This window comes from Coenobita brevimanus, chromosome 112, assembly GCF_032717465.1.
Source record: "Coenobita brevimanus isolate Jiangsu-jjx chromosome 112, ASM3271746v2, whole genome shotgun sequence".
NCBI lineage: Eukaryota > Metazoa > Arthropoda > Malacostraca > Decapoda > Coenobitidae > Coenobita > Coenobita brevimanus.
Genome location: NC_137065.1, coordinates 17,573,515 through 17,586,632, shown reverse-complemented (window position 1 = coordinate 17,586,632; position 13,118 = coordinate 17,573,515). Strand labels below are relative to the sequence as shown.

At 40.6% G+C, this 13,118-nt stretch overlaps 1 protein-coding gene across 1 annotated transcript in view; it reads left to right on the top strand.

The window, feature by feature from the left end:
* Positions 1-13,118, top strand: part of LOC145418128 (glutamate receptor 1-like) — a 722,099-nt gene that overhangs the window by 625,391 nt on the left and 83,590 nt on the right. Inside the window, exon 16 of the mRNA XM_080286652.1 lies at positions 2,203-2,447. Within this exon, the coding sequence (XP_080142778.1) occupies positions 2,203-2,447 (245 nt within the window). The remainder of the gene's footprint in view (positions 1-2,202; positions 2,448-13,118) is intronic.

Below are 13,118 nucleotides of genomic sequence, written 5' to 3'. Positions count from 1 at the left end.
GCAATTCATTCTGCTTGTGGGGGTATATCTAATTCTAGCTCTTTGGCTTGGAGAATTTTCTTTGTTAATATCATAACTCTTCCCCCTTTTTTTTTTTTTTTTAATTAAGTTCTGTCTCTTTCTCCATATTTTGTATTCATCAAAATTTAAGGTTTCATTGGATATCCTTGGGGTTAGTTTTGTTTATGTTAGGCAAATAGTATGATGTTTATTTTCTTGAATATAGTCTTTTATCTCTTATAATATGGATACCGTTCCATTACATTTGAATACATCAACTTAGTCATGTTTATATATTTGACATTGGTTGAGTCTACTGTCCTAATTTCATCCAGTCCCTGCTGTTTATTTGTCATTTTCTTACTTGTAACCCCACCACTTAAAAAAAATAAAATACTCCCTTTACCTGACCTTTCTTCATTTTATATTTTTGCTTCTTCCCTCTTTTCCTTTAGTAATCCCCATTTTTCCTGAGTTATCCATCTTTTTATTCAAACTTCTTTTAATTTCTTAAGATTGCTAGCATTTTTTAACACTTCTATAGTGTTCACACTTTGGAAAGTTACTTTCTCTCATATTTCTTTAGCCTTTTAAATCCCTTTATGTCTTTCTCACAATGTCCTCTGACACTTCTCTTAATGTATTAATTAAATTTACCATCTCTTCTTGCTAGCTATAGAGTCTATTTCTGATTTCTTCTTCATCTATGCTAGTGATTACTATAGATTTATTTATCTCAGCCGATTCTTGGATCAATCCTGGGTTGTTTCTTATGATTTTCACATCCCTTCTTATTCTTTTGCTTTTGCTTTAACCTTGTTATTTATCTTTTGCTTGACTTTGCGAACTCTGCATAAGTACTTTGTACTTCCTTGTTGCAGTTTCTCATTTTTATATTTGTCTGTTTTATCTTCTCCTCACTATTACTGCTTTGATCTATCAGACTTCCTGCTTGCCATATTATATCTGCATGATTTTTTGAGCTCCTCCAAAACTCTCTAATGGATTACCACAGTACTTTCCATATTGCATGACTGTGTGTGTGTGTGTGTGTGTGTGTGTGTGTGTGTGTGTGTGTGTGTGTGTGTGTGTGTGTGTGTGTGTGTGTTTTGGGTATCTGAATAAAGATAATTCTTGTGAGCTACCGGTATATTATCGTATGTTTAATTTCTTCAGTCTGGTTACATATTTTTTTAAATGCATTCCAGCTATCTCCAAGGGACGGTGTTCGATATAAGTGATACCATTAGAAATTATGTGATAAATTAAGGGCACATTTATTATCTCCAGTTTCACCCACTCTCTGGAACGTCAGAAAGCAGTAAGAATTAAATGGACAGTATTATATGGGACTGAATGGGTTCAGTCTTTCACTTGATAAGGTCTTTTCTGTTTGTTTCTCGTCTCCTAATTGGAGGAGTTATGTACAGCATTTATTCTATCCATTCAATACAAGATCTCTTCTACCATGAATATAATCGTCTGGAGAGAGCAAGACAGAAATACAAACATACGTCATCGGATTGAAAAGATTAAGAGAATTCCAGTAGCATTGCGACGTAGATTAGTGAAGAGTTCGGATAAGTTATTGATGATGATGATGAGTAGTGCTGGTGGTGTTACTGTTCATGATGATGGTGATAATGTAGTGGTGGTGCCGGTAGTGCTAGTGGTGACGATGACTACAACGATGAAGACACTTTTTTTTTTTTTTTTTTTTACTACAGCTCGTTACCAGTGAAATATAGTTCACATGTAAGGAATAGTAATGAAATTACATTTGCACTCTTGTAACAAAAAACTACCTAACTGCAGTCCAAACCGAGTATTGACATAGTCCCCCCCTCCAATATTTTCTCAATTTTAGTTCCTCTTTCCCTAAAGCTGCCGTTTTTCACGTTTTCATCCTCCTCTGCCGTCCTTTACTTCCTCCCCTTCCTTACCTCTCTCTCTCCCTGTCTCTCTGCCATGTTTTGTAGGATTTCTCATTCGTTTTCCTATTTGTCCATCATTTTTCCTTTCCTTTGTTCCATTTATGAATTTTTCATCCGACTGTTGTCTTTCTAGATTTTTTTTTTTTTTTTGCGTTATTCTAAGATCAGTATTTGCCCCCTCATACAATTAGGTGATCATTGTGTTTCTGCCTACCTCCAGATGTTTTCATTCAGACTTCCTGATAAAATGTTTCCTTTGTTGTTCCAGCGTTCCAAGGTAGGTGTGTACAGTCGGATGTGGGAGTTCATGTCGTCCCGCAAGCATGTGTTCACGTCCACGTACGAGGAGGGCATCGAGCGGGTTAGGACATCGAAAGGCAAGTATGCCTTTCTGCTAGAGAGTGTCAAGAACGACTACATCAACGAGCAACTGCCCTGCGACACCATGAAGATCGGACACAACCTAAACTCTGATGGATATGGCCTGGCCACTCCTCCACACTCATCCCTTAAGTAAGTACATGTGTGTGTGTGTGTGTGTGTGTGTGTGTGTGTGTGTGTGTGTGTGTGTGTGTGTGTGTGTGTGTGTGTGTGTGTGTGTGTAAACTACCCTGTGATTTAATGAAGATCGGACACAATCTAATCTCTAATGTAGTGTTTCCCAGACTTTTTTTTGGCCGTGACCCAGTACACAATTTTTTTTTTTTGGCCTGGTAATCCTCATGGCGGAAACATAATTTCATTGTTTCTTCATTAATTTTTATCCAATAATATTTATTGGATAAAATGCAAGGGACAGCTTAAAATACAATTCGGTAAAAATTTATTGAATAAATTTGACTGACTTTTACTTTATATTAATTATCAATAAATTTCTATGTTACTAATGTTGATCGAAGAAAATTAAAGACACAATGTAAATTTGATTTATTACAAAATTAGGCAGGCAAAGAAAAGCAAACTTTTGACTGAGAACTATGATGCTGCTTCATGAGTTAGCCCTTCTGACTATGAATTCCTTGCTGATAAATTTAGTAAACAAATATTTTTGTTACTAAGATGGAGCTTTTCTTTGATCACACAAATGACAAAAATTTGAGCATTTATTTCTTCAAATGGTCTTCATTGCAAACACTGAAAAAGAAAAAAATATTTAGTGACTGCCGTGATGTTCCTTCAATTTATGGGCGAGTTCTTCATGATTCGGCTTTATGTTGTTAGACAGAGCACAGCGCAAATCATGCTGAGGATCCAGATGGTTCCTTGTTTTAGTCCTGATCGTCACAAAAGCTGAAAATCCTTGTTCACAGAGGTATATGATTAGGGAGAAGAGACTTTTCAACATCACGAGTCAGAATAGGCATATCCTTGAGTTGTGCCCAGAATTCAGAGTAGGAGAGACTTTCAAAACGTTGCTTCTGCACCTGATTTTCCTAGAGTTCTGTAAGTTCTTCTTCAAAACCTGGGGTATCTTTTCCAACTTCAATGACGTTCGTGCCGAACACATTCCTGATCTGATCCAGCTATGTTGAAATAGGTCAACACTTTCTGGCAAATATATCCACATCCTCCTGAAGCTTCATCAAATTATCTTGAAAAAACACTTTAACGTCAGCAAGGGCTATTTCTGACGAATGTTCCAGCACTGCACTCAGTATTTGAAAAGCAGCTTTTTTCCCCTGGCTAATCTTTCTCTCCAAAGCACAAGTTTCTTCTTGAATGAAGTATTTTTTTTTTTTTTTTCTGCTAATGGCCACCATAGTTTGATTCCGGCCTTGCATGTCTGAGTTCAGTTCATTCTTGTGCCTGAATGTCTCTGAAGCAGTCGGCCAGCTTATGCTTCTTCTCTTGGAGTAAAACTTTTATTTCAGGTTTTAGTTCAATAAACAGTCCAAGCATGCACCTTCGAGACAACCAGAACATCAGAGTGGAAAAGTAAGTCCTGGTGATGTGATCCCATCTCTTCATAAATATTATGGAAAATGCGTGAGTTCAAACCTCTGGCCTTGATAAGTTCACAGTTTGGTTAACATCATTCAAAACCACACGGAGTTCCGGCTGGTGACAATGAGAGGCCAAGTTTTCCCGATGTAAGAAACAGTGAATTATTATGACATTGGGGTTATTTCTTTTAATTCGAGGGACAAAATACACATGACATCCCATCTTGAAAAAATTGTCCACCATAACAAAGATGTCTCTTTTAGTGGTGGTTGTTGACATTGCACTACAGAACAGAAATTCCTCCAGAATTCTGTCATCTTTGTACCTCACAAAAGCCAAGAGTTGAGGTTCGCGAGCGATGTCTACAGATTCATCTACCTGCAGTGATAATGTTCCTGCTTTTTTCAGCGCCACAATCAGTTCATTCAAAATATCTAATGACATGTGATCAATTCGGCGTTTTATGCTGTAGATAGAAAGTGGCATCAATTCAGCCTTCTTAGCAACATCTGTTCCACAAGTAGTTTTCGCCATAGCTACTGCTGCTAGTTTTGTCAGATTCTTTCCAATCTTATGAGACTTTTTATGTCATGTAATACGCCATGGGACTTCAAAAGATGTCAAGGAAGCTTTCTCCTAAGAAAAAGCTGAGCCTGAAGGAGCATGAATCCGACTTTGTTTTACCTGTTCTTCCTTATCCTTTCAATAACTCAGTGGCTTTCAACAAAGTTTGGATGAACTGAACACAAGTGACGTATTAGTTTGTTTTCCTTCATAGATTCGTTGGTAAGGATATGTAGGCATTGGACACACTGAGGACAGACATTCCCCGATCACTCTTTCAGCTGAGTGAAGCTGTATTTCAGAAGCTCATGTTTATACTGCAATTATTGTTTGCGTTGAGCAATCGTTCCCTCTGGAATTCAAACCTGAAATGAATATGTATGTTGTGTACGCTAACGAAACTTGTCTTTAAACGAAACGTGTTTCGTTAGCGGACAACTGGGGTTCTACAGAAATGCGTCTACCAACGACACAACACAGCAATGCGAGCAAAACTGAAGACACAGTGGAGAGATATCATTTATTACTGCAGGACACCATCTGAGAATCGTTTAAGCTACACCCATGTTAATGTAGCGTGCTGGAGCACAAGGGATAGACGATCAGTTACGCCAGTTAAAGGGATGACAGAAATTGAACCAAGGGATACCTAACACCATTTCAAGAAAATTAGAAACTACTGGATAGTGGTGTGTTGTTAAAAGATACGTTTCATTAGAACTGCAGTTATCCGCTAACAAAACGCATTTCGTTGGAGACAAGTTTCGTTAGCGGACACGATATATCTATCTATCTATCTATCTATTCGAGGGAAAGTCAAAAATTTTCCGCACGTTCACCATAAGTTTCTTTAGGTTGGCCGCACAGCCTTCAGCGCTCGTGTGCTAAATGGTGGTACTCTTGTGGTTACGTAACCGAGGTTTGATGTTAATCGCTCCATTTTTCTTTTTTGCATTACCAAGTAAACATGGCCGCTCCACTGCCAGTGTGCACCAAGGAAGAACAGATATCAGTGATTCGATTCCTCTAGTCTGAAGGTGTGTTAGGGGCTGAAATTCATCACAGGCTTTCAGTGCAATAAGGGGACAGCACTACCGCGTAGAAGTGTGTATGAATGGATCGAGAAGCAAATATGGCCAGACAAGCGTGAAACAGGTAGAGGGAGCAGAACGCCCATCAACCTCCATCACTGACTTGAAGTCAAGAAGCGCGAGAGATGATTCTGGTGAACCGACAAGTGACCATCGATGAGGAGATATGTTCTCTGCACATTAGTTATGGTTCTGCATACAAAATCATCCACGACAAGCTTCGCTTCCATAAAGTCTGTGCGAGAGGTGGCATGGTCTCTGCACATTAGTCATGGTTCTGCATACGAAATCATCCACGACAAGCTTCGCTTCAATAAAGTCTGTCTGAGATGGGTGCCAAAAGCTTACCAAAGTGCATAAGCACAATCGTGTGGAGATCTGACTATGTGTACTCAACCACTACAACGATGAAGGTGAAGCTTTTTTGAAGAGAATTGTCACAGGAGAAGAGACCTGGGTCCATCACTTTGAGCCAGAATCCAAAAGGCAGTGTATGGAGCGGAAACACCCAGGATTGCCAACGACGAAGAAATTCAAGACTCGGCCTTCTGCAGGGAAAGTGATGTTAACCGTTTTTTGGGACTCAAAAGGGCATTTACTGGAACATTACCTGGAAAAGGGGTCTACAGTCACCATTGTAGGCTACAGTTAAATGCTGGCCAGCAAACTGAAACCAGCAATTCACACCAAACGCCAAGGCCTGTTGTCAAAGCAAGTGTTGTTGTTGCATGACAATGCACACCCACATACGGCCGCCCACACCGTTGAAACCATTGAAAAATTGGGTTTCGAGGTGCTGGAACACCCTGCATACAGTCCAGATCTCACCCCTTCCAACTATCACCTCTTTGGACAGCTTAAAGATGCTTTACGAGGTCGTCGATTTGCTACGAGCGAAGAAGTGCAGATAGTGGTGCATAAATGGCTGCGCGACCAACCGAAAACCTTCTTCTCCAATGGAATAAGCAAGCTTGTGGACCGCTGGAAGAAGTGCATTGAAAAACAAGGAGACTAAGTAGAAAAATGATGTAATTGTTCAACCCCTGCTTTTGTTTTATTAAATTACAGAAACAAGAGTGCGGATAATTTCTGACTTTCCCTCATGTATGTATATATATATATATATATATATATATATATATATATATATATATATATATATATATATATTGATTTTCCCTGGAATGATTATTGCTTCCATGGCCGGGAGCCATCTGAGTGTGCCTTGCGCATTACGGAGGTTATTCTCTCAGACATGGAAGCATACATTCCTTTCTCATATCCTTTGACTAATGCAAGAAAGCCTTGGTTTAATCACGCTTGTTCTAGTGCTGTCCGCATCAAGGAGAGGGCCTACAAAAGGTACCGGAGTCAACCCATCCCTGAATCACATCATGTTTACGTTTCTGCCCGGAATCGTGCTAAGTCTGTTCTTCACTCTACTAAAAATAATTTCATCCGTTCTTTATATTCTCAACTCTCCAACTTGAATTCTTCCGGCTCCTTCTGGCACCTTGCCAAAAACCTTTCTAACAACTTTACCTCATCATCCTTCCCTCCTCTTTTTTACTCTGATGGTTCTGTAGCTATTTTTTCTACTGATAAAGCAGATCTCTTCGCACAGACTTTCTCCTCCAATTCTACCTTAGACGATTCCAGTGCTGTTCCTCCATCACTTCCCGCCTCTGACTTCCTCATGGCTGACATTAAAATTTCTTCAGCTGATGTATTTTCTGCCATCACTGGCCTCAGTACTAACAAGGCATATGGGCCTGATGGAGTCCCTCCTCTTGTTCTCAAGAACTGAGCTTCTGTGCTTACACCCTGCCTAAGCAAACTTTTTCGCCTTTGTCCGTCAACTTGTACCTTTCCTTCTTGCTGGAAGTTTGCTCTCATTCAGCCAGTCCCAAAGAAGAGTGACCTCTCCCAACCCTCCAACTATCGTCCAATTGCTTTAACGTTCTGTATTTCAAAAGTTTTTGAATCAATTCTCAATAGAAAAATTTTAAGGCATCTTTCCTATCACAACCTTCTTTCTGATTGTCAGTATGGGTTCCGTCAGGGTCGCTCCACTGGCGACCTTTTCACCTAACTTTCAGACTCCTGGTCATCCTCCTTTCGGGACTTTGGCGAAAGCTTTGCCATTGCACTTGACATCTCAAAGGCTTTTCATCGAGTCTGACATAAATCTTTAATTTCCAAGCTGCCCTCTTACGGTTTCTGTCCTTCTATCTGTGCCTTCATCGCTAGCTTCCTTTCTGGTTGCTCTATGGCCGCTGTTGTAGACGGCCATTGTTCTTCTCCTAGATCTATCAACAGTGGTGTCCCTCAGGGCTCTGTCCTATCACCAACTCTCTTCCTTTTATTCATCAATGACCTTCTAAGCTGTACATCTAACCCTATCCACTCATATGCTGATGACTCCACCCTTCACCTTTCCATTCGGTTCCCGCAACGCCCATCTCAGCAGTTACTTCAACAAACAAGGGATGAGGCTATGGCACACCTAATGTCTGACTTGGCTCGTATCTCTGACTGGGGTAAAAATAATCTTGTTTTTAATGCATCTAAGACTCAGTTCTTACACCTATCAACCCGTCAAAATCTTCCACAGGGTATACCCACTAATGTTTAATAATATTCAGCTTAATCCTGCATCATCCTTGAACATGCTTGGGGTTTCATTTACTCGGGACTTATCTTGGAAAGATCATATTACATCTCTTGTAAAATCTGCTTCCAAGAGATTGGGTGTGCTAAGCCGACTCCGTTCTGTCTTTACCCCTGCACAACTGTTGACTCCATACAGGGGTTTTATCCACCCCTGTGTGGAGTACAACTCTCATTTGTGGGGAGGCTCCCCACACACAGCTCTTCTCAATAGGGTGGAGTCAAAGGCTTTTTGTCTCATTAACTTTCCTCCTCTTACTGACTCCCTCCAACCTCTGTCGCTTCGCTGCACTGTTGCATCTTTATCTCTTTTCTATTGCTACTTTAATGGTCACTGCTCCTCTGAACTGTCTGCATGCATTCATCCACCTCTACGACGGGCGCGTAGCACCCGTCTAGCAGCAAACTCTATATCCCTTTTCTGTCCAACTCTCTAATGCAAGAGTTAACCGTTACTCTCAGTCCTTCATTTATGCAACAGTTCAACTCTGGAACTGTCTCCCTCTGTCTGTATTTCCTGCTGCCTATGATCTCCAGTCTTTCAAACGCAGTGTGTCCAGGGATCTCGAAATGAATGGATCTTGAATTTGGCTTTCTCTTGTATTTTGTTTTTCTCTTGGAGGGAACTGTTATTGCGGGCTCATGGCCTTTGGTTCCTTCTTCCTCGCATAAAAATAAAAAAAATATGAGACAAGGGGGTGTGAGTTGGGAGCAGGGCAGTGAAATGGCGGGGGACAGGGCGACGTGGAGGCAATTTGTTTGTGGCCACCCCGTATGGGATTAAGGCATCTGGCAATATATATATATATATATATATATATATATATATATATATATATATATATATTTATACGTACTGCCACCGGTGTGACAGTCATTTATTTACTTCGAAATAGCCTACGTTGGGAGAGATCGAAAACTAGAAGCCACCAGTATTTTTTTTTTATTTATAACTACTACAACAAGATCATAATAACTACCACTAAGTAATAATAATAATAATAATAATAATAATAATAATAATAATATACACAGTGAATATTGTTCTTGGAAAACTCTATACGGGTACACCTCCTATATGTTTTCATACGGAAATTAGTAGTCATATTGATGGTGTTCTGATAAGAAATCTGACAAAAGATTATGTATGTAATTATTAGATGCTTGCGAGTACTCTGCCCATGAATTTGAATGTAAATGCAAATACCATGATATGAGAATAATTCGAGGGCAAATAAACAGAAACATTGTATTCGAATGCATTCTAAGACGAATACCGAATGCGAAAACTCCATCTCTGTATCACACAATGTTCCATCACATATTTGTCTCACTTAGAAACGCTCACCTGCATAGTCAGTGATAATATCTTTAATTGTAAAGCACACTCGTGCAGAATTTACCAACCGTATCACACCAGCCATAACAATAAATTTTATCTTTAGCAAGTTTCCTTCCTTCAGTGAAAATTCTCAGATTTAAGCTGTTTCCTCTTTTAGACTATTAAACGGCTCTACTACTCATGAATTAGCAATCATAGTAATTAATAAAAGGTAAGAGACAAACAAAACTTACGTTATAATACCTGCTTATCACAGCTTGTCAGACACCCAACACAGCAACACCAGAACTGGGTAGGAAACAATACTGGGATTGCATCAGGCCCCAGCCGCCTCGGCTTACCTGTACTGTACTGGACGTGAACAGACTCGAATATGTCAGGAGTTTTCATACATTTATCGATGCTTTACTATTCACAACTACTGTCGTTTTCCAGAGTCTCAGTGACGCATTGTATTCCAATTGAGATGTAAATATGTTTGCACTATATTGTACTTTCAACATTTTTTTTTATTTTTATTACAATTTTTTTTTTTCAAACCATCCTGCGACCCTGAGGAACATCCTTGCAACCCTCATTTGCGTCGCGACCATGGGTTTGGGAACTGCTGCTCTAATTGATATAGCCTGACCACTCCTCCACACTCATTTTTTAAGAGAGTAGGAAAGTATCATAGGCAGAATTTTGTTTTACACGTTCAACCCAGCGACGAAAATATGTTTATCCAATAAACTATAGCAGTAGCCGTGTGTGTGTGTGTGTGTGTGTGTGTGTGTGTGTGTGTGTGTGTGTGTGTGTGTGTGTGTGTTTTGGGCAGCCGAAACTACACATTCAAATCGCACCAAAATTGGCACAAAAATCGCAAAAAATTCGCTGATGTAATAAAACTTGGTCCCATCACGTTTGAAAAACTTTAACTATATTTAATGAGCGATCACATTTTGACCAAAAAACGCCGCTCCCAGCGCCTGGCATAGGATCACCGTAGAATTTATTGCCCATAGGTACAACTAAACTATACAGTACTATAATAGTAGCCGTGTGTCTGCGTGTATTTCGGACTTGCGTTCGGACAACTTCGGTTCCATTCCCGAAGCTGCAAATAACGCGATCAATTGGTTAGCTGCATCCCCCTGATTTCTTCCTCTCCTTTCACGTCCCAGATTCTCCCAGCTCTTCTCCAGCCACTTATTCTCGCATCACTTTCTTTTTGTATGTTTAACAGTTCCTGATAGTGTTTTCTTCATCTGCTCACTTTTTCTCCCTTCTCCACTAGCAATCTACCATTAGTTTTTTCTTTCACTCCCATACTTGATCACTCTGTCTAACTCTCTTTACCTCTTTCCAGAATATTTTCTTACATTCCCTCCACTTTATACTCAAATTCCTTACAAATTCCTCATCCTCTCTCTCTCTCTCTCTCTCTCTCTCTCTCTCTCTCTCTCTCTCTCTCTCTCTCTCCATATACTGTAAGTCTTTCTTCAGTTTCTCAACTTCCTCCACAACCCTGCTTCCCATCCACGTACTGTATGTTTTCTTCTTTTGCGCCACAGCTTGTCCCACCACTTCATTCCACCATGCTCTTCCATGCATCCCGTTTCGTCTTCTCTTCACCTCATTCACCACCTCACATGCTGCACAGATTTCTTCTGTGAATATTTTGCACACACTTTCCACTTCCCCCATCTGCTCCAAAAAATATTTACCCAATCGTCCTCAACTTCTGTCTTATATTCCGCCTTTTTCCCATCCTCTTGGAACCTCTCTATCCTCCTTGTATGGATCACTACTTCCTGTCCTTCCTTCTTTCTATTTCTGCATTGCTTTTGCACCTTGACTTTCATCATCACCACATGGTGGTCAGAAAGTCCACTCTCCCAGCCTCTGTATGCTTTTGCATCCATTACACACTTTATTCTGTCATCCACACACACATAATCAATCCTTGCCTTCCATTCATTCAGTTCACCACCCACCTTTCTCATCACTCGCCACGAATACCTGTGGATGACTTTGTATATAAATAGGGTATTGGCTATCACTAACCTCCTCCCCGCACAAATGTCCACGAGATCACTGCCGTTCTCATCCGCTTCGGCAGGCACACCCCACTCACCAACTACTCCATCCACCTTCACATTCCCTACTTTGACGTCCATATTTCCAGTCAAAAACACTCTCTCATTCCATTCAAACTTTTCCATGCATGCATCCACATTTGCCCAGAACTTTTCCTTCACTATACTTTCATGTTCTTGCGTTGGTCCATAGACACACAATCGCTTACATTTGTAGTCCTACTTTTAATCTTGCCCACACAATCGTTGAGCCAACTGATCCATCTCTTGCACACAGCATTACATACTCCTTCTTTTGCCCTCTCAATCTTATCTGTTATTCTAAGAGTGTTGATTATAAAGGGGCTAAGTAAACAATATTTATCTCTTTTAAATCTAAAATCATCCCTGAATATAAATAACGTAGTCAGAAGCTTGTAGGCATAAAACGACTACTACTTCTTGGGACTGAAGGGGTTTAGACTTTGGATATATGTTGCTAGTTATAAAAAATCTTCTGATAAAACTGATAAGGTACTGGTTTTCTGCATGTACAGCTGCAGATATTAATGTCTCCACCTCTCACTCACTATAATACAGTGGTAGTGCTGACTACTTCCCCCACATTAATCATTCTATTTCTGTGACAGCCGTACTATGTTCCAGTTTTCCCTTATATCCCTGTCACATTTTATTACTTGTCTTTAAATTTCAGACGGCTCTACACTCGGTGACGAAGCTAAAGGTTTCCTGGAACCTAGGAAGCCATTTACATTGTTGGGTGGTACCTATCTATCTATCTATTGCCAGACGCCTTAATCCCGTACGGGGTGGCCATAAACAAATCGCCTCCACGTCGTCCTGTCCTCTGCCATTTCACTGGCCTGCTCCCAACTCACACCCTCCTCTCTCATATACCTCTCCACTCCATCCCTCCATCTCATCCTCGGCCTCCCCATTCTTCTCCCCCCCCCCTCCACCTCACTCACATACATTTTCCTTGTCAGTCTCTCACCCTCCATCATCTCCACATGGCCAAACCACGTCAGTGTGTTCCTCCTAACGCTTCCTATCACATCCACATCCACACCACAACGCTCCTTTATACCTTCATTTGTCAGCCTGTCTCTTCATATGACTCCACAGGCTCCTCTTAAATAACTCATTTCCACTGCTCTCACCCTTGACTTGTGTACATGCGTGGTAACCATGTAACCATATAACGGGGTGATGAGGAGCCTGGTATGGTGACACTGCTAACTGGATGGATTGACACAAATGCAGCATCTATCCAGCAAGCAAACTTCCTGCCACACATTCCCCTGCACCTCGTTGTCGTGGGATACTTTCTACTGCAAGGGAACGTCAGTCCACTGCACGAGACTGCACTGCAGGAGCAGTTGTTTGCCTGCGGTTGATGGGTTTGCTGAGCCAGATAGACTGGGGCTGATCAACAACAAGAAAAACAACAACGATAACGCAATTTCTACATGATAATGTGAAAAATCTGTTAAAC